Genomic DNA, 21,008 nt, shown 5'->3' on the forward strand with positions numbered 1-21,008 from the left:
GCGAGCCCGAAGTTGTCGTTCACAGTTGGCTGGTAGTCTGGTGGAATGGTGGTAAAAATCGCCCTTATTGCAAAAAGATCGTGCTGCAAGGTAACGGGCTCATCTTGGAATACATGACCAGTTACATCGGTTTTAACCCAAGATTTGACTAGAGTACGTACTGAAATAATTTGAGATTCACTTGATGGGTATAAACGGCTTATATATACTCAAATTTTATTATTGAAAAACTCCCATCGTGCTGCCTTCAACACTTATATGCCCCGAGCATCCTCATGATGACGTCAGCGTGGGATTGTCAGATATGGTCAGACAACCGACCGGTCCCTACCAGCTTCCCAGTCCGATCTCCCTTCCCCCCCCCCCCCCCTCGCAATGTCGAGGCTCAGTGTGTCGGCGTTATGCAAGTAAAGGAATGGGGGGGTAATAGGTTCCACTCTAGGTGTGGCGACTCGATAATATTGTCCAATGGAAGTAGGACCGCAGAAAGAAGTCAAGCTAGTCATGAATTCAATCACGGGCTTGTTTTTAGTCACTCACCCCTTCGCGATGAACAACTGTTCGAAGTCGTGATAGAAAGGAAGGTAAGGGTCGCGATTGGCTGAGTGGAAGCATGATTGGGATGTTTTAATATTTTAGTAATGCTTCATATGTTTTGTGCCCGCATTTGCTTAGTTTAATGACATGCATGTTCGTAGGCCGGACAGTTCAGTTCAGTTCATGGCAATTATACATGTGATGCTGGGCATGTCCAGCTTATCACTAAAATTGCTTCCACAGTTTCGGTCCATGTACACTGTAAATTTGATAACTTACTCATTAATTTGTTGCATAGTTAGAACCAAACTTGTAAGTTCCAGTCCTCTTGATAGAACCTGAGCACTGTAAACAAGCACTTAGAGAACCAATGTTTCAAGGCTTTGTGATATTTGAAAGGTGAGTTGATGGAGAACACCTAAAATTAGATGTGTCATTAAAAAATGAGGTGAAATTTCAGTGCAATTTGGCCAGGTTGAGTTTGGTACAGCAAATAGTGCTTTGCAGGGCTCAGGCCACTGATGCTACATTGGTGTCTTGTTTAACAGATGGTTTTTTGTAGACTGGTCCATAGTACTTTGGGGCCTGACAAAATTTGGTGACAGATCCATGTCTGCCCCCATGAAACCCTCTTGCATTCCATTATGTGTAGAAGGGAACATTTATGGAACAATGATAACATATTTGTCTTGAGGTATAATTTAGCATTGTATGACCAGGGGCATATGCATGATTTGTGCCAGCAAAACTGATTTTTACATGTAAGGTCCAGTCCCATTGATAGAACCCAAGCACTGTGAACAAACTGATCAACCCCAACCATGATTAATAGGAACTTACATGTGGTGGTAATAAGCTATCAATGTTGGTTTGCCCTGGTACCATCAAACAATTGTTTCTGCTATGTTTTGCACAAATTTTCTTGAATATGTGTTAGCCCTGTCTAATGTAGCTATATATGGTGCTGCCTCTAGTAGTGTATAATATTTCAACAAGAATAGTGACCTGATAATCCAATCCAATGCCAAAATTATGTTTTGTCATATGGTGAAACTTTGCTTGATTCTGACAGGGATGGCTGAAGATCTTAAGCCCCCCCCCCCCCAGCTGTGCCTTTCTTAGCAGCAGAGGGAACAAAGAAGATACAAATATACATCAGCCATTATTTTTGGATGCATGGGCTGCATGATGTACACATATCCTAAGATGCTGGCAATCTGCATATTTTTGGCCTAAAGTGGTTATAATGGTCTTGTCACTGTGTCACTGACTTACAAGTGTGTCACTGACTTACAAGATTTTTGTATGATTTTGTTATACCCATTGTATGAATTGGTGATTAATAGTATGTTCTGCCAATTCATGCAAGCTCAGCCTATTTATGAGCGCAATATCCCACAGGTCAGCTCATGGAGTGGTGGCATACAGATTGGAGTGACTCCCTGCAACCCCTGCACGCTGGAGCTTCCTGCCAGTGCGAATGACCTCCGAAATGGCACTTGGGTTAGTATAGAATGTGATGAACATGTTTGCCCCATGTGGTGACTCAGGTACCAGAGCAAGCTCACCCATGGCAGAGTCCATCCCAGCCCTGACTGGGATAGTCTGTGGATGGCGTCAGCTGCCTCACAAGAGGTCTGGTGATATGAGAGGACAGGACAACCTATGCCAAGCATTGTGGTATGTGTCAAACTTTCAACACGTAATTATTCAGTTGACCCAGCGGATCAGAGGAGTGAGGTGGAAGTCACAGCATACTCAACTAGTGCTGCTAAATGTGGCTATATTAGAAGTTGTCTGCCATCAAACAGCTCAAACCAGTGCTTTAAAATGGTGTGATATTTTTAGGGATGGCATATCAAAGACTTCTAAGCAAGTTTTTGCTTTTGTTGTTTGCTTTGAACAGTGCTGTATCATGTAGGGAACAATTGTGGGGATTGTTCTCTGCTGGTGTGTTGCTTGAATACAATTTTCACCAGTTACTTACCCCCTGACCATCATCAGGTGTTGGAAGTTCTGAAGTTCTGATGTTGGAATGATGCTTGTTTATCAGCCATGTATTCATCACAGGTCATGTATAATGTAGAAGTGGCTTGCAAAAGAAGCATGTCTTTTAATACACATCATACGCAAGGTGCAATATGTATGCATTTCTTACACAAATGCTTACATATTTTCATGTTGTTTTAGCAAGCACAGAACCACAGTCTCACTTCAGAAAATCTACCTTGAAATCACACAGATGAATTGTCCTGGTCCGGAGCTGAAGGGCCCATTCATTGCAGCCCATGGGTAACCGGAAACTGCTATTCTGGCGATATTGGGACCGCGTTGCTGTGGTCGATCTGGAAGCCCTCAGTGGGATGCATCATGCATCGGTCCCATCACTGATGTGGTAGACCCTCTGACCTTGGCATCTGACACAGGATCGACGCAGGACACGTCACCGACGCAAACGAATCCCTTACCAGCACATGGAGTCCAGTGCGTAATTGGCACTGAGACACCAATTCGGCTTATCGACCTCTGTCTCCTGGTTGAAGCGGCTCGGAGGACGCATCGTTCGGTCCCGCGACCTCTGACTGGCACAAGTCATTGTTTCATCGTGAATGCTAACCATTGCATCATCGTTTCTCATGTCTCCTGTCATTGTCAAGAGGGCCTTGGCCGACGCAAGAGGCCTTTTGTCATCCGAGGCCACGCTCCTGGCCCTGTTCAGCAAACGGGCCCATGGCCGACTGTGTGCTTATTGCCGACCCGGGCCCCTTGTTGGGAGTTGTGAGCCCCTGATCAGCATAGTGGCCAGGCCAATGCACGCCCTTTCGGATTAATATTTGCAGTCCCTGACCTGCCCCTACTTGTTAGAGAGGATGGAGGGCCAAGGCTGGCGACTGGACGGAGCGTTTGGTATTGCATACTGGATCACATCCCTCATCCCCTCTGGCTTGTCCTTCGGGCCCTTCGATCAGACTCTGGATTGCCGTACCCTCGTCGTCCAAAGGGCTTCTCGGGTCCTCGGGACCTGAAGACCTAAGATAAGTTATATACCCCTGTCCCAGCGATAGCGGCGCCCTTGGTTCCTCGTGAAAGCAAAAAAGTGGGACAGTATTTGTGCCCTTTGGAGTGTGGCGTCGCTTAAGATTAGAGGGATTGGAGCTCTTCGAAGTGCCTGCATAGATCAAAACGAGTACCTCTTCAAAATACAGGTGGTGATCTCCGAGATTAGGCCATCGGGTATCTCTTGGGCGAGAGATCTGACCTAGGATTTAGTCCGGGTGGAAGGCACAGAAGTTGTGTAGCCCCTGATTTTGGTGTGCTTTGAAAATGAAGATGTTATGGTCGTTTATGTGACCTGTTTGAATAAAGTGCCTGCCAAAAAAAGGTTATGACGACCCAAGATAAAAGCTTTGGTAACCTATCGCCAAGTGAGCCGATCCAGGGTTCCCCCATGGGGGAAGTGGTGAGCATTGTGGTGCCTCTCAACTTTGATATCTCCTGAAAATACCAGTTTTAGGACCCAAGGCGGTCCCCCGGAAATAGGTGTCTGCTTAAATAATGTGTACGATGCTCCATAATGAAGGTTCTGTGGTGCCTCTGTGCGGAACGGGCCGATTTAGAATTTGGTCCGGACGAAAAGCAGAGTTCGTGGTGTCCCTTAAAATGAATGTTTCGGGACCTTTTCAATGGCTCAATTGGACTCAACTGTTGCAAAAAGCTGTACATCGTACCAGTTTCAACGGAAGTAAAGGGGTCGGCACTTTCCAATGGCTTGTATCGTTTGGTCTGATAGCTTATCATTATTTTATGATCATGCGTAGACCTTGTTGATATGGTGCTATTTATCGGTGTGCTTTTGGTTTTAGTCATTTTTTTTTTTAAATCAGCGCTTTTGCATAAAGCCTTCAAAATACAGGTGGTGATCTCCGACAGTGAAGGCATCGGATATCTGCGAGTTGGGGTTTTCAGTAGCCGGTGACTGCCAAAGTGCTGGATGTACGACTTTTTGATTTTACCAGCATGTGGCTGGGCACCAGTTGCACATGTTACCTTAGTTTCAATAAAATGGAAGGATTCTGCACCTATTGTTTACTTCGAATGTACTGATATCCGAATTTGATGCCAACTTTACTGACTTAGTTTGTAAGTGTTTATCTGAGCGTTTTGAATGGCTAGATTTATGTGATCAGAGCTAACGTCAAGCAGTGCTTGTGTAGCTTGACCCCAACCACACGACGACGCAGTGCCAGGTCAACAGCCTAATTTGGTGGCGGATGTGCCGCTTATTTTTTGTTTGTTGGAAGTTCGCTGCAACGCTCGACAACGCAACGCATCCTGCCCCCTGACGTCAACTGACCTCTAGCGTGGCCGCTGCCACCCGGCTCCAGGCCATACCTGTCAAGGCTATACCTGTCAAGTTTAGCAGGCGCCTAAAGCGACTCGAACCCACCCTGCCACCGGTTGGCGGATGGAAGGGCAGGCGCTCTAACCAACTGAGCCATCGGAACGGACGTCTGGTGAAGTGGTCCCCTGGCGTCCTGAGATCAGTCCCAAAGTTGTAAACAGTAGAAAGGCACCCGCCTTTCATGACGACGGACATGCTGGCCACTCGGGCTCGTTGCTCCGTAGTCACTTGTCGGGAAGATGTGTCCGGCCATTTGATCCGTGTATTCAAAGTCGGCCGTTGCTCAAAGTGCTTGCCTTACTAACAAACTGGTACCCAAGAACACATTTAGGTTTTCGTAGGGGGAAGGAGGCATGGGCCACGCAATATTTGTCTGAATATATTTGACTCAATGTATGTTACGGCACAATATTTGTCGCTAAAGCCTCAGTCAAGTCCGCTGCAGGCATGCATGATTTGCACGACGTACACACAGCGTTGCCTGGTCTCAGTCTCTGTATTCGGGAGTCCCTATTTGCGATTATCATCATTTTACTCACGCAATATGCCTCGTTATGTACAATTTAAGTTCAGCCGCATCCTTCGTGTGTTCGCTGATTCTGCCTCACCAGTCCCATGGCCGTGCCACTGATAACCAGTGCTGACTTAGTGCGCGGCCGCCAGATCATGTCGGGCATCTCCGTGTCGCGGGACGGGCGGTCGGTTGATCGACATCTACGGCTCCGACCTGGACCAGCTGGCCGAGGGCGACACCGTGGCCGTGTCGCGCTCGCACGATGTGAGTCAGCAGCGCACGACGAGCAGGCCCTGCCGCTTGGAAGCCTGTGGTTCGGAAGCGAGGTCTCGGGGGTTGCGTTGCCAAGTGGGAACGCTGAGGAATATCCGCATGCTGCGACAGGACGGATGTATCCATATAGGTACGAGTTTGTGAATTGCGGAGGGACTCAGGCCAGCTGTTTAAGTGAGGGTACAGTCATCTCGTGGACAATATCGTGCCCCTTGCCAAAATAGGCTGCCGTGGAAAGCATTGACTACGGACATCAAAATTGGTCGCGTCTCCCGAACTGTTCCATGCTATGGTGCTCCACGAACAAAGTGCATGCCGTAGCTAAGACCACTGCCCTGCACCGCCGGACAGCCCGGTTTCAGTGACGACGCCTCAGTGGTGGCCAACCGTTTGCAGGGCGAGCTGGTGTTCTACGTGAACGGCTCGCCACAGGGCGTTGCCGGCACCGGTCTGCCGTCCCAAGTGTGGGCCGTGGTCGACCTGTATGGCAAGTGCGCGCAGGCGTCCGTCACCAATCCCAACCAGCACAGCGAGCGTGAGTCCAGCCTCAATCTGGCACATTTATAGCAGATTTCTAACAGCTTGCATGAAAGCTATTCTAGTGACGGCTTTGCTCGTGCCAATCCCTCTGGCCAGTCAAGCATAACTGTTGTAAGTCTATGGGTTATTTGAGATATATAGATTATAGAGATGTATTGTAAGTGAAGAGATTAAATTCTATGTATTGCTAGTGTTGCGATTCAGCTGACCAGTACCCCCAACATGACCAACATCCAATCCGCACGACTAAGTTCGCGCGTACAACCAACAACAGCCTTGGCTTCAGTGAGTTCTTACATCTAACGAGCACGCACAGCAACACACAGGATGCCCTATGCGGTGCCTGTGGACGGAAACGGTTATAACTATGTGGGACAGAAATTTAATGTGATATTACGCACGGGCAATATAGAGGGGATCCCCACTTAACTGAAAACCTTCCGACTTGTGGACAGAAAAAGTGTGTTGAAAAGTACGATAAAGCGTGTTCAGAAAACGAAACTCTGGAAAAGCCTGTTGGAAAGGATACAAACACGAAAACGCGTCAAAAGAAGAGCAAAAATTAACAAAAGACAGGTCATGAAAAAGAGATGAAAAATCGACATTCAGTTTAAATGTTTGGACATAAGTTCGTTTTTCATGATTACTTCGCATTGGCCAATGTCATGCATATTCATTCACCTATTTTCCATGTTGAAGACTGTGGTGTCCCAGGAGGGCCACCATTGTGTCCGTCAAGTCTTCGCGTTTGTTGGTTCAGCCGCAAAAGATTGTAATGGACGTCGGAGTAAAGCAAGGGGAGGCTCCAGTCCAAGAGAATGAAATTCAGCAGGCGGTGTGTACTAATCTCCTGCATGTGTGCCATTTGCAGGGGAAGGGGGACATGCACTGCTGGGCCTCAGGCCTCTGTTTTCCCACAGGCCGCTTTTCCCCCAAATTTTCAGAGCCTTCACAACTTGAGGTAACGTGGGCAAGGGCGTAGTTTGTGAGGAAGCTTGCCAGAAAGGCCCGGTGAATCTGCAGAGATGACACTGAAGGTCGGGTGCAGATAGCATTTGGGGCATAGTTGTGCTAAGTGGGTTGGCGGGGGAGAGGGGGCTGACAAGTGAGAAAAATGGTTACACCTACCCGCAGTTTCGACCAGTTAACTGGTTTTTTCCCAGATCCGGACCACTTCCGTCTTAACCGCCCCTCTGGTCCGCCTACTGATTCACGCCGTGTTTCAGAGATGGGGTGAAAGACAGTGAAACACAGTGAAAGAGTGAAAGAGTGAAACACGGAGTGAAAGAGGGGGAGCGGGCCATGCAACTTCGGTGTGGTTTCGAAACTAGTAATAGATAGGTTGCGAAAAACACCAGTGGATTGGTGTCAACGAGACCCCGCGATTGTTATTAGTGTCGGTGTTGCTACAGGGAAAGGCGATTTTTTCCAGAAAATTGGATTTTAAAAATCCATCGGCTGTTTCAATACGAGGTAAACTGCGATGCGGGCACGAAGTAGCTTGAGTCAGAGGCTCGACTGGAGGCTCAAGAGGATTCCTAGACCGTGCCTCACACGCTCAAAAACAAACAAACCTAAACGGAATCAGACTGGCAACAGCCCGTAACCCATAGAGAACAACTTCCAAAAAAGATCACTGCAGACAGAACAGTTGGAGTAATCCCAATATGCACTGGGTGGTGACCAGGTTGCAAAGGAGTATTCGATTAGGGGGGGGGGGGGGCAAACGCGGCGTTGTACAGAATATGCGCATATTTCAAACCCCGGAAATAGAGCCTTGGATCAAGTCGGATATGTGGAATCTTGAGTCCCAGAGTCTGAGTCTTGGATGCTGTAGGATCCAGGAGGAAGTGTGAAAATTTTGAAATCCAGGTTTTTGGTTTAATCTTTTCTGCGCCACCTTCCAGCACCTGGGATTTTTATGGAATATTGGCAAAGGTCTTTTGGGAACCAGGACATTTTTCAAGTTGGCTGAGCAGCCGTTTGGTACCCGCGGTCGTTTTCATAACTTGGCTGAAGGATCTTTTGTGTCCTGGGACCTTTTCTCGGGGTTCCGGCCAGGCATGGGGACGAAGCCAGGCCTCTTGCTTCCAAGCTGAATCCGGAACCAAAGCAATGAATCCCTAACCAAAACAATGAATCCGTAACCAACACAATGGCATGAAGCCGAAGTCGAAGTCGAAACCTAAGCTGGTGGTTTTGAGGTTGGGAACTTGCCGGCGCTCTCAGTGTGCTTCAGGTCCGGTCCCCCGCCGGCCCCGCTCTCGCCAGCGCTCTCAGTGCGCCTCAGGTCCGGTCCCCCGCCGGCTCCGCTCTCGCCAGCGCTCTCAGTGCGCCTCAAGTCCGGTCCCCCGCCGGCCCCGCTCTCACCAGCGCTCTCAGTGCGCCTCAGGTCCGGTCCTCCGTCGGTCCCGCTCTCACCAGCACTCTCAGTGCGCCTCAGGTCCGGTCCCCCCGCCGGCCCCGCTCTCGCCAGCGCTCTCAGTGTGCCTCAGGTCCGGTCCCCCGTCGGCCCCGCTCTCACCAGCGCTCTCAGTGCGCCTCAGGTCCGGTCCTCCGTCGGCCCCGCTCTCACCAGCGCTCTCAGTGCGCCTCAGGTCCGGTCCTCCGTCGGCCCCGCTCTCACCAGCGCTCTCAGTGCGCCTCAGGTCCGGTCCCCCGTCGGCCCCGCTCTCACCAGCGCTCTCAGTGTGCCCCAGGTCCGGTCCCCCGTCGGCCCCGCTCTCGCCAGCGCTCTCAGTGTGCCTCAGGTCCGGTCCCCCGTCGGCCCCCGCTCTCACCAGCGCTCTCAGTGCGCCTCAGGTCCGGTCCCCCGCCGGCCCCCGCTCTCACCAGCACTCTCAGTGCGCCTCAGGTCCGGTCCCCCGCCGGCCCCGCTCTCGCCAGTGGTCTCAGTGCGCTCCATGTCCGGTCCCCCGTCGGTCCCGCTCTCACCAGCACTCTCAGGTGCCTCAGGTCCGGTCCCCCGCCGGCCCCGCTCTCACCAGCGCTCTCAGTGCGCCTCAGGTCCGGTCCCCCGCCGGCCCCGCTCTCACCAGCGCTCTCAGTGCGCCTCAGGTCCGGTCCCCCGTCGGCCCCGCTCTCGCCAGTGCTCTCAGTGCGCTCCATGTCCGGTCCCCCGTCGGCCCCGCTCTCACCAGCGCTCTCAGTGCGCGTCAGATCCGGTCCTCCGTCGGCAGGCGATAACCGGTGCGATGCGCCGGACGTGGCCGACCGGCTTCACTTCCACGGCCGGCACGGGGCGCTGGTGCTGCTGACGCGCGACGACCGGACGGCGGAGCGGCGCCGCCCGCTCGACGAGTTCAACAACGGCGTGGTGCTCACGCACCGACCGCTCCGCGACGACGAGCTATTCGAGGTGCCAGCCGGGCTCGACCGTGGCCTCTCAGTCCGGCAGCTGCGGCTTGTTGTTCGCGTGTGACCTTGACAAAGCCTTCGCACTTTGAGACGTGTGTCGGTGGTATACGGTCTGGACTACCACCGTAAATCTCGTCTTTAGTCTTTGCGACTTGTGCATGCATACGGATATTGATCACCATCATGAGTTGTCGGTTCATCTTTGCGTCTTGCACGCCAGGGCAGAAACTCCCATCGTCAGATATTATATCGGCAAGCCTTCCATGATCGGTTGGCTGCAGACCCACGCAAGACGCGTACAAGACCCACACAAGACCCTTGGACCCACTCTATGGTCCCAGTACATTGAGCGATGTTATGCTGAGGTGGCTTGACAACCCGAGGTCATTAGTTTGTGCGCTGCCCTGTGCGTTTGTCCGTCCACGCTGTGTCAGTGACGTCGGACCATCAGCGCCGGCGTCTCACCCCGTCCGTCAGACCATCAGCCAGCGTCCCACCCCGTACGTCAGACCATCAGCCGGCGTCCCACCCCGTACGTCAGACCATCAGCCGGCGTCCCACCCCGTACGTCAGGCCATCAGCCGGCGTCCCACCCTTACGTCAGACCATCAGCCGGCGTCCCACCCCGTACGTCAGACCATCAGCCGGCGTCCCACCCCGTACGTCAGCCCATCAGCCGGTGTCCCACCCCGTACGTCAAACCATCAGCCGGCGTCTCACCCCGTACGTCAGACCATCAGCCGGCGTCCCACTCCGTACGTCAGACCATCAGCCGGCGTCCCACCCCGTACGTCAGCCCATCAGCCGGCGTCCCACCCCGTACGTCAGACCATCAGCCGGCGTCCAACCCCGTACGTCGACCATCAGCCGGGTCCCACCCCGTACGTCAGCCCATCAGCCGGTTTCAGACCATCAGCCGGCGTCCCACCCCGTACGTCAGCCCATCAGCCGGTGTCCCACCCCGTACGTCAGACCATCAGCCGGCGTCCCACCCCGTACGTCAGGCCATCAGCCGGCGTCCCACCCCGTACGTCAGGCCATCAGCCGGCGTCCCACCCGTACGGGAGGCCATCAGCCGGCGTCCCCACCCCGTACGTCAGACCATCAGCCGGCGTCCCACCACCGTGCGTCAGCCCATACAGCCGGCGTCCCCCCCCCGTGCGTCAGACCATCAGCCGGCGTTCTCACCCCGTACGTCAGCCCATCAGTCTCGGCGTCCCCACCCCGTCCGTCAGCCACATCAGCCGGCGTCCCACCCCCCCCCCCCCCCCCCCCCCCCCCCCCCCGTCAGTCAGACCATCAGCCGGCGTCCCACCCGTGCGTCAGAACCATCAGCCGGCGTCCCCACCCCGTGCTCAGACCATCAGACGGCGTCTCACCCCCGTACGTCAGCCCATCAGCCGGCGTCCCACCCCGTCCGTCAGCCCATCAGCCGGCGTCCACCCCGTCCGTCAGACCATCAGCCGGCGTCCCACCCCGTGCGTCAGCACCATCAACCGGCGGTCCCACCCCGTGCGTCAGACCATCAGCCGGCGTCCCACCCCGTGCGTCAGACCATCAGCCGGCGTCTCACCCCGTGCGTCAGACCATCAGCCAGTGCGTCCCACCCCGTACGTTAGGCCATCACGCCGGCGTCCCACCCCGTGCGTCAGACCTCATCAGCCGGCTTCCCACCCCGTACGTCCAGGCCATCAGCCGCGTCCCACCCCGTACGTCAGGCATCAGCCGGCGTCTCACCCCGTACGTCCGGCCATCAGCCGGCGTCCCACCCCGTACGTCAGACCGATCAGCCGGCGTCTTCACCCCGTACGTCAGGCCATCAGCCGGCGTCCCACCCCCGTTACAGTCAGACCACTCAGCCGGCGTCTCACCCCGTGCGCAGATCCGGATCGACCGTTTGGTGGACAAGTGGTCGGGCTCGATCGAGGCAGGCATCACAACCCACTGTCCGGACACGCTCAAGATCCCGGCCACCATGACCAACCTGCGCACCGGCACCATCATGATGTCCGGCTCCGGCATCCTCACCAACGGCAAGGGCACCCGCCGCGAGTACGGCACGTTTAACCTGGACGAGCTGAAGGTAGGCATCGGAGGTGATCTTCCCTCCCCGGCTTACCTCGTGCCCTTCTAGGCCCCTCCCGGTCCCTCCCACACCTCTTGGATCATTACATTTGCTAAGTTAAACTGGATTTACGTTTTTTTCATTGGTCTTTTCGTTTCCATTTTCGTCATAACGACAGGGTCGGGTCGGGCCCGTGTATGCGTTGGTCCAGTTGGTGGCCACAATTACATGGACGACAGCTTGCGTTTTTTCTCGAGGTGGGACTGTCATTACAGCTATGGCGCTGCTCCTGCGTGTTCTGGTTTATGTGGCTGCTTGATACCTGCTCTGCATGCTGCGATTGGTAGCTGACCGTTATGACAGGCACGATGTTCTGCCCTTCAGTGCTGTTTGCTGTGGCTGGATGGTGTGTGCGCTGTTGGCCGTGATTAGGTACCAGCTGTTAAAGCTGCTGTGTGCTGTCGGCTGTGGCTGGTAGGTGTGTGTACTGTTGGCCGTGATTGGGTGCCGGCTGTTAAATCTGCTGTGTGTTGTCGGCTGCGGCTGGTTGGTGTGTGCACTGTTGGCCGTGATTAGGTGCCAGCTGTTAAATCTGCTGTGTGCTGTCGGCTGCTATCGTCCATCCTATCCTTGTGCTTGGGTTATGCGCGTCTGTCCTTGTGTTTGAGTTATGGCGGAATGTTTGGACCAGCTAGATCTGACGCTCTGAACTGAATCACTGTTCCACGGAAACATCAGTGCGGTTTTGACAAAACAAAATGGAGCCCTGGACCTGCCGCACCCCGTCGCGAGGTTCCTACCAAGACAAGCCCTGACTGAAATGTATGGGATTGAGATTGGATCCGACGGCTCCTTGTCTGCTGCGACCTGGTTTACGGTGGACACCTGATGATTTTAGACACTCCCTGACTTTAAAAATTTGATAACCAAGCAGCAAGGCTTATGACTGACACCGGAGACCTGTGACTGCATAACGGCCAGCTACCAATGACAGCATACAGCGCAGCTATCGAGCAGCCACATCGACCGTAAGTTGACAAAGTACACAAGGACTCGGACTGGAAAGTATTAGATGCCAGATAGCTAATCCAAACAACAAAATTCGTTCACCAACCTTTTTGCCTGTCATCACCCATGCCAGCCCATATGACAGACCCCACGACTAGAACACGACAGCAAGGTGACCAACACGACCGTTGTAACTCAGCATCCTCTTCCGGATCAAACGCTTAGTTTGCTCCTGATGGTATTTTGTCCTTAAAAACGGTTCCTGTAAACTAACGATTTGAAAATTACGCTGCCCGAACGAACGCACCCGTCCGGCTCACCCAACACACCCGTCTGGCTCACCCGAACACACCCGTCTGGCTCACCCGAACACACCCGTCTGGCTCACCCGAACACACCCGTCTGGCTCACCCGAACACACCCGTCTGGCTCACCCGAACACACCCGTCCGGCTCACTCGAGCGCACCCGTCCGGCTCACCCGAACACACCCGTCCGGCTCACTCGAACACACCCGTCTGGCTCACCCGAACACACCCGTCCGGCTCACTCGAGCGCACCCGTCCGGCTCACTCGAACGAACGCACCCGTCCGGCTCATCTCGCGTCCTTTGTTAGAAAATGTTCGCCAACACTTCGTTTCAAATACACCTATTTTCTCTCCGTGGGCTCCGAACTTGGCAATGCCGTGCATCCCAGGCTTTATTCAATCTTCAGTGTTCATTTTCCGTACGCCAGCCAGCACGCGTGGGGCCGTTGCCGCCAGTACGGACACTTCTTAAAAGACATGACACCTTATTCTTCGCCGACCACCGTAGTTAAACACTGAGGCACGTTAATTCAACGAAGTTTCTCTGTTCATATATAGCTTTGACACTTACAGCGGTGAGGTGGATGGGTCCATCCAAAACTGTATTATTGGCAGAGGACAGTTCAGTTAAATGACGGATTTGCGGCGGCTGATTTGGCAATGGCGTCGTGGCGTCTATTGGTGGCGGCTGAGCTGTGCGAGTTTTGGCGGCTGGGTGGCGGCTGAGCTAGATGAGTTTTGGCGGCTGGGTGGCGGCCGGCTCCGCGGACGGCTTGTCAGCTGGGCGGGTGAAGGGCCGGCGCCCACTGCCCGGACCTATATGTGTGGAACTAGGAGAGGCGCCCGTGGCCCTGACCCATATGTGTGGAACTAGGAGAGGCGCCCGTGCCCCTGAACCATTTTCATGGGAGTAGGAGAGGCGCTCACATGTACGGACCTGGCGCGCGCCCTCCCTCACTTTTTTGCTTGCGATTGCTAAATCGTTTTAGTGCCATGAAATGTGTGGCTTTTCATGGAATTTGTGGATACGTCTTGCCTAAATTTCAAAGAAATCGGTCCGCCGAGGCGGTTTCCAGTCTTTCTTTTCGGTAGGGTACTGCTGAGCGAGGATGGTATGAAGTGTATGGGTTGTGTGCGTTCTCGGACTGGGGCTCATACAAAGGTTGTGTGACACATTTATGTTGCCTCATTCAGTAAAAGGTGGCAAATTTGTTCACAGAGTCATATGCGTCACTGTACTGGTTATATATATATATATATATATATATATATATATATATATATAACATTTTCGGGCGGAGACATATCCAGGGCTGTGAAATGGGGAACACATTGCCACAGTGGTACGTGGGTTGCAGATTTTTCGGCTTGCACACGTTTCCAGCGTGCGTTGAAATATTTTCTTTAGTGGGATATTGAATCAGACATTGAAATAAAACAGATCCATTAACGCGTATCCTGGCCCTGTGTTTTCGGAGGTCGTCCGGGTTGCTCGAGACCGAATGAAAATGAGTGTGTCTGGTGGACCTCCGTGGTAAATAGGGGTGCAAGTGAAGATGTGAAACCAGTTATGCAGTCGTGTAATACCTCACGCTCAATACGCATCACAAACATTTGGTAAGACGTTCTGAGACGCTCAAAGATGAGGGAGTAAAGAGGGGGGCTGACGAAGAAAAACGCCGGGTAACGCCCAGTCACCAGTGTCGGTCCGATCCCGATCCCTGATATTCGTCTGTTCCCAAAACTGTACCGAAAATAAACCGTTGGGGAAGCTAACCTTAACTGAATTTCCGAGTTTTTTCGCCTTCCTCTCTCATTTTCTTTGTTGGCTTTTGTGGTGGATAGAAATGGAGAGATCATTGAGACAAATCGGATAGCGAATGGTGTGTTAAGACAAATTTTGTCTAGTGCTAATTGGAAAAGCTATTTCGAGATCTTAAGCTGTGGGGATCTGTCCCTCCCCCCTCGGATTAAGGCAAATGTCAGCCTGTGGGGAGGGGGTTAAGCGATGTCGCATGCATATAGCATTGCATTCTTGTCCCTCAAGTCGCCCTGCTGGCCATTTCAGGAGGGTGACCGGATTGCCATGATGCGGCGGAGTAACAACACCCTGCATTTCTTCATCAACGGTCTGGACCAGGGTGTGGCCGCCACCAATGCACCCAGCACGGTCTGGGGCGTGGTTGACCTCTACGGTATGACTGTTAAGGTATGCTCGGTAGTGACGGGGGATGATACTGTACGCATACACTGGCGTAACATGTGAAGTGTAAACCGGTCAGGTTGTGATGCAGACAGCAAGGGACCACCCCATTTGCAGACCACCCCACTCACCATGCGCGATGTGCATATGCGATATGTGGTGTCAGTATGTTTTGCTCATGTGCGATGTGCACCACCTATTGACGCCATGGCGTGTCTGCTTTGTCTGCTAACGAATAAGTAGCTAAATCGATGACCGTGCCCTGGCTCCGCTGGACGCCGTTGGTCAGAGGTTAGAACGCTGGCTTTGCGGAGGAGAGGCCATGAGCTTGAGCTGCGTGCCATTGCGCTTTGGCTGTTCCGCTGTAATTTCAGAACCAACATTGCCAGGGGTCAAATGACCTCACATGCGTCGTCCAATGACCAGGCGGTGGTGAGGGCTCAGTATGCCGACGTGTGCGTTGCCGACAACCCCGTGCCGCCGTCCGAGGGTGACCGACTCTCCCCCCAGGTGAGCATCGTAGCGGGTGAGGAGCGGGTGTTGTCGGGCGCGCCGACGCACCTGGTGCCGGACAACTCGCGCGGCCTGCCGCTGCCAGCGCCGTCCGACCTGCTCACCTTCCATCCGAGCTGCGGCAGCCACTCGGCCGTGCTGGCCGACGGACGCACCGCACACCGGCCGAAGTACGCCGCCCGGTCGGCCGCCGTGCTGGCGCGCTAGGCGTGGCCGAGTGTGCTGCGCTGGCGGCCCCCAGCTGAACACATCCCATTCTCTCTATGTGTCATTGCCATTCTGACCTGTCCTTTCAGAGGTGGCCTATCTGTAAGGATCCCTTTTCGTAACGTCATTGTCTGTAAGGATCTCGAGAGCCATTTCATTGTCTCATCAGACGCCTTCCTTGCTCACCCCTGGGCGGACCATCAGATGTCAGTAATCAGTGAGCTGCCATGACCGTACCCGCAGCCCGTCCTTATTCTAATAGCAGCGTAAGAACGGTTGTCACCAAGCGTCCTCCCGTCTTCCCTCGTTCTAACAGGTATCCAGCACAAGTGATTTGTTGCCAAGCGTTGGTGGCTTGGCGTGGCGTCACGTGCTGCGTGGTGGCCGGATGACTGGCGTGGCGTGCTGCGTGGTGGCCGGATGACTGGCGTGGCGTGCTGCGTGGTGGCCGGATGACTGGCGTGGCGTGCTGCGAGGTGGCCGGATGACTGGTGGCGTGCTGCGAGGTGGCCGGATGACTGGCGTGGCGTGCTGCGAGGTGGCCGGATGACTGGGGTGGCGTGCTGCGTGGTGGCCGGATGACTGGCGTGGCGTGCTGCGTGGTGGCCGGATGACTGGCGTGGCGTGCTGCGTGGTGGCCGGATGACTGGCGTGGGTGCTTTTGCGCGGTGCGCCGGATGACTGGTTGATGTGGCGTGCGTGTGCGTTGATGGCCGGAATTGGACTGGCCGTGGTGGCACGTGCTGCGTGGATGGCCGGATAGACTGGCGTGGCGTGCTGCGTTGGTGGCCGGAGGATGATGACTGGCGTTGGCGTGCTGCGTGGTGGCCTGAATGACTGGCGTGGCGCGTGCTGCGACGGGTGGCCGGAATGACTTGGGGTGGCAGTGCTGCGGGGTGGCACGGATTGAACTGGCGTGGCCGTGCTGCGTGGTGGCCGGTAATGACTGGGGGTTGGCTGTGCTGCCGAGGTGGCCGGATGACTGGCGCTGGCGTGCTTCGTGGTTGGCCGGGATGACTGGAGTTGGCGTGCTGCGAGGTGGCCGGATACATGATGACTGGCCGTGGCGTGCTGCGAGGGTGGCCGGCATGACTGGACGTGGCGTGCTGAGTCGGTGGCCGGATGACTGGCGTGGCGTGCTGGGAGGTGGTTCGAACTGCTTTTACTGTGCTGTGCTGGGACTACTGTGCTGTGCCCGCGTCGGTGTTAGTGTGCCTGACCTCTGCCTCACTCCCGTCGCGGCCCGTGGTCCGCTGGCGGCCCTGACCGCTTTGTCTGTCCGGCAGCGCCATGGACGACTTCAACAACGGCGTGGTGATGACGAGCCGGCACCTGCGACCGCAGGAGCTGTTCGAGGTGCGGCTCGACAAGGTGGTGACCAAGTGGGCCGGCTCCATCGAGATCGGCGTTACCACGCACGGTCCCACAGAGCTCGAGTACCCGTCCACCATGACCAATGTCAGGTGAGCAGTTTCCACCGTACAGCCAGCTTAAGTCAGTGGCGGCGTATGGCGGGGGGGGGGGGGGGGGAGGGGGAAAGGGCAGTGGGGCAAAGTGCCCCGGAGCTTTTGCGGTGGGGAGCAAAGTGATTTTTTGGCCCCATAACTTCAGTTGGCCGCGCCCTTCGGAAGAGTAGCCCGCAAAGCGTGCTACTCTTCGTCCCTGTCGAAGGGTGTTCCAATCCCCGCTACAGACCTATACTCGTCCATCTCAACTTTTTGCGTGGAGAATGGCAGAGCACATGGGGTGCGATGGGCACCAGTAAACTGAGAAAGCATTAAGCCGGTTGCGCAGAAATGGTAGTCATCCTATCGAAAGTCTAGACGGGCGGAAGTTATCTTGTATCGCCTGCCGATTGGCCGTGCTTATGCCACACATCGATACCTACTATGTCGCGACGAACTACCACGATGTCGCCACTGCAACGCCACGCTCACAATGGAACATGTGCTCGTATGCTGTTCCATGCTACGCGTCGAGCGTCTGAGGTACTTTGGCCCGGTTGCGCCGTCCCTGATGCTCTCCGACTTACTATGTGACAACTCACCATATATCGGACAGATCCTCAAATCCGTATCGCATGTCAAGTGTGCACTTTATGTACCCCTGCTTAAATAGTTCATTCCGCGTGTAGGAAGCTTTTAGGTTGCTGAGAAGTTCTGATTCACATTTATTGCGGGTGCTGTATAACCAAGCAGTCGGTGCGCTCTAAAGCCCAAATAACCAACCAAGAGTGGTTACGCTATTTCGGACGAGCTCCAGTTCTTACCTATTCGGACATCACTGGTGACGACTGTCGCGTTCTTGTCTTGTTCTTGTCACGACGCAGCGGTTTTCATGTCTGACTAATGTAGGATTTTGTAGCCTTTTACACACCTGGGTAGTCACCTAGCTGTTACGGGCACAAAATGATGGCAGTGGTCGGCGCGCCCTTATGCTCCCCATCAACAACAAATGGTGCTCTCAGATATGGAAACTGTCCATCATAAACTCAAAAGAGGCTCTTCTCAAGTCGGCTAGGGACCAGTTTTTCCTTGAGAAAGTGAGCAGGCTAAGTTCAAAGAAGGCCTATATCATGCCTTATATCACAGCTCGTACGCAAACGTTGTTCATCAGGCCCTGACCGGCAAACACAATATGCTCCCTAGCGGTGTGCCCACTGGGCCCCCTGCCCGAAAAAGGCAAGCAGTCTCCTCAGTGTTCGAAAGGAAGGATTGGAGCGGAGTAAAAAAGTTTCCTTCGGAAGAGCTTCCTGGTGCGTTATTAATTCTACCGGGGATGGGGGACACCACCGTCAGAGGGTTTTTAACGGCATTTGAATGACGTCAGAAAAGTTCCCTCCTCCCCTCCCCCCCCCCCCCCCCCCCCCGCCACACCCTCTGCCATACGACAGCTCGATCCGCCGCCACTGAGTCGGGTATCGGTCCTTCATGTTGAACGTTAAATATGTACCGGTCACGGTACACCAAGTTTGGGTGCACCTGGGAGCTTGGGAGCTCGAGTCCTCTGGGGAGCTCGAGAGCCCGGACCCACTGGGGAGTTTGGGTCCACTCGGGAGCTCGAGAGCCCGGGTCCACGCGGTAGCTTGAGTACCCGTCCACCATTTCAAACATTGTACTCCTTTCGTGCGTAAGCTGTAAACGGTTTAAGTGTATAGAAGCCATTTTGTTGCATATGGTCGGTCTGCCGTCCATCCACCTGCCCTCATGTGTCCGTCCGCCTGCCCGTCGAGTGGATATATGAGACTGCTGAATTGTGGGCCGGTCGTGCGTGCGCTGAGCCCCATGCCGCGTCGTCGGGTCCGATGTGTTCCGATGTTGCACCGCCAGGTCCGGCACCTGGATGATGACCGGCAACGGCGTGATGCACAACGGCACTGCCGTCATGGACGACTACGGACACAACCTGGACCGGCTGAAGGTCGGTCTGTTGCGCTTGTCTCATTGGCGTCCTGCAGTCGTCTGCTTTTATTAGGCCTGACCACGGGGCTAAATGTTATTTTGCCGGAGTGAAATCGTTATCTTTGTAGCGTGGTGTAAGATGGGCAGGGAAGTAGAAAATAAGTATTTGAGTATTTTTCTTACCTCAAGGTAGCATGTGGAGAACTTCATCGCGAGTGCCTTCCCCGTGGAAAGCTTAATGCAGTTGCGTCCGTGTTATTCCGTTCGTGTAACAGTGTGCCTGTCATGGCTCACGTGGTCAATTTGATTCATCCTCACGAAATGTGTTTTTATATACTGTTAGCATGGAAACCCCGCGACTGCTGTCACGCGGCTCTTTGCCAGCTCCAATTGCTGTTATCTCAGAGATCTCGCCAGCCGGTCTCAATCACCCGGCCAGATGTCGCCCTTGCCGTGGCTCGGGTGACTGCCCAGGTCGGCGACACCTCCCCCATTCGGCCTGCCTCAGGTGGGCCACCGCTCTCTGATGGCGCAGATGGGTGACCTGTCCCTCTCCCTCGGCCTTTCTCCGTGTGGGTGACCTTCTTTCGGCCGCCTCACTCGTGCCGTAGGTGGGTGGCCCTCGCCGTGGGGCAAACGGGTGACCAGTTCCTCGCGCCCCAGGTGGGTGACCGAGTGGGCGTGACGGTGCACGAAGACGGTCGGCTGCACTTCTTCGTGAACGGCGTGGACCAGGGCGTGGCGGCGCTGGGCGTTGCCTCGCGCCGTCTACGGCGTGGTTGACCTGTACGGCCAGGCGGCGCAGGTCACTATGGTGGACCGCGGCCGCTCGCCGGCCCCCTCGCCCGTCGCTTCCACCGGCTCGTCGTCCACACTCTACAGGTCTGTCGGCCAGAGCGACCCTCGGGCTCGGTCACGGCGCTCACACAGGGCTCTGTGTATTCGTTGCCGGCACAGAGCCTCTGTGTATTCGTCTCCGTTGCAGGGCTCTGTGTATTCAGCGCTCACACAGGACTCTGCGTATTCAGCGCTCACACAGGGCTCTGTGTATCCGGCGCTCACACAGGGCTCTTTTATTTGGCGCTGACGTGGGGTTCTGTGTATTCGGCGCTGATGTGGAGTTCTGTGTATTCGGCGCCGACGCGGGGCCCTGTGTATTCGGCGCCGACGTGGGGTTCTGTGTATTCGGCGCTGATGTGGAGTTCTGTGTGCTCGGCGCCGACGTGGGGCTCTGTGTATTCGGCGCCGACGTGGGGTTCTGTGTATTCGGCGCTGATGTGGAGTTCTGTGTATTCGGCGCCGACGTGGGGCTCTGTGTATTCGGCGCCGACGTGGGGCTCTTTGTATTCGGCGCCGACGTGGGGCTCTGTGTATTCGGCGCTGATGTGGAGTTCTGTGTATTCGGCGCCGACGTGGGACTCTGTGTATCCGCCGCCGACGCAGGGCTTTTTGTATTCGGCGCTGGCACAGGGTTCTGTGCATTGGGCGCCGACGTGGGGTTCTGTGTATCCGTCGCCGACGCAGGGCTTTGTATATTCGGCGCTGGCACAGGGCTCTGTTTATTCGGCGCTGACTTGGGATCTGTGTATTCGACGCTGACGTGGGGCTCTGTGTATTCGACGCTGACACTGATATAGGACATGACACATGCATCAACGCACCATGTCATGCCAGCGGTGT

The 21,008-nt window shown here is 54.7% G+C and overlaps 1 protein-coding gene across 1 annotated transcript in view; it reads left to right on the plus strand.

Annotated features, from left to right (window-relative positions):
• Nucleotides 1-401: 401 nt before the first annotated feature.
• Nucleotides 402-21,008, plus strand: part of LOC119109941 (neuralized-like protein 4) — a gene marked incomplete at its 3' end in the record, with an annotated part of 31,746 nt that continues 11,139 nt past the window's right edge. Inside the window, 13 exon segments of the mRNA XM_037233687.1 lie at nt 402-584; nt 1,939-2,040; nt 5,603-5,644; nt 5,646-5,717; nt 6,123-6,261; nt 9,446-9,624; nt 11,506-11,706; nt 15,073-15,213; nt 15,718-15,890; nt 17,214-17,390; nt 19,257-19,347; nt 19,992-20,084; nt 20,086-20,210. Coding sequence (XP_037089582.1) covers nt 402-584; nt 1,939-2,040; nt 5,603-5,644; nt 5,646-5,717; nt 6,123-6,261; nt 9,446-9,624; nt 11,506-11,706; nt 15,073-15,213; nt 15,718-15,890; nt 17,214-17,390; nt 19,257-19,347; nt 19,992-20,084; nt 20,086-20,210 — 1,718 coding nt within the window.

The sequence above is a fragment of the Pollicipes pollicipes genome, unplaced genomic scaffold (assembly GCF_011947565.3).
Source record: "Pollicipes pollicipes isolate AB1234 unplaced genomic scaffold, Ppol_2.1 Scaffold_7231;HRSCAF=8579_pilon_pilon_pilon, whole genome shotgun sequence".
NCBI classification, from domain to species: Eukaryota; Metazoa; Arthropoda; class Thecostraca; order Pollicipedomorpha; family Pollicipedidae; genus Pollicipes; species Pollicipes pollicipes.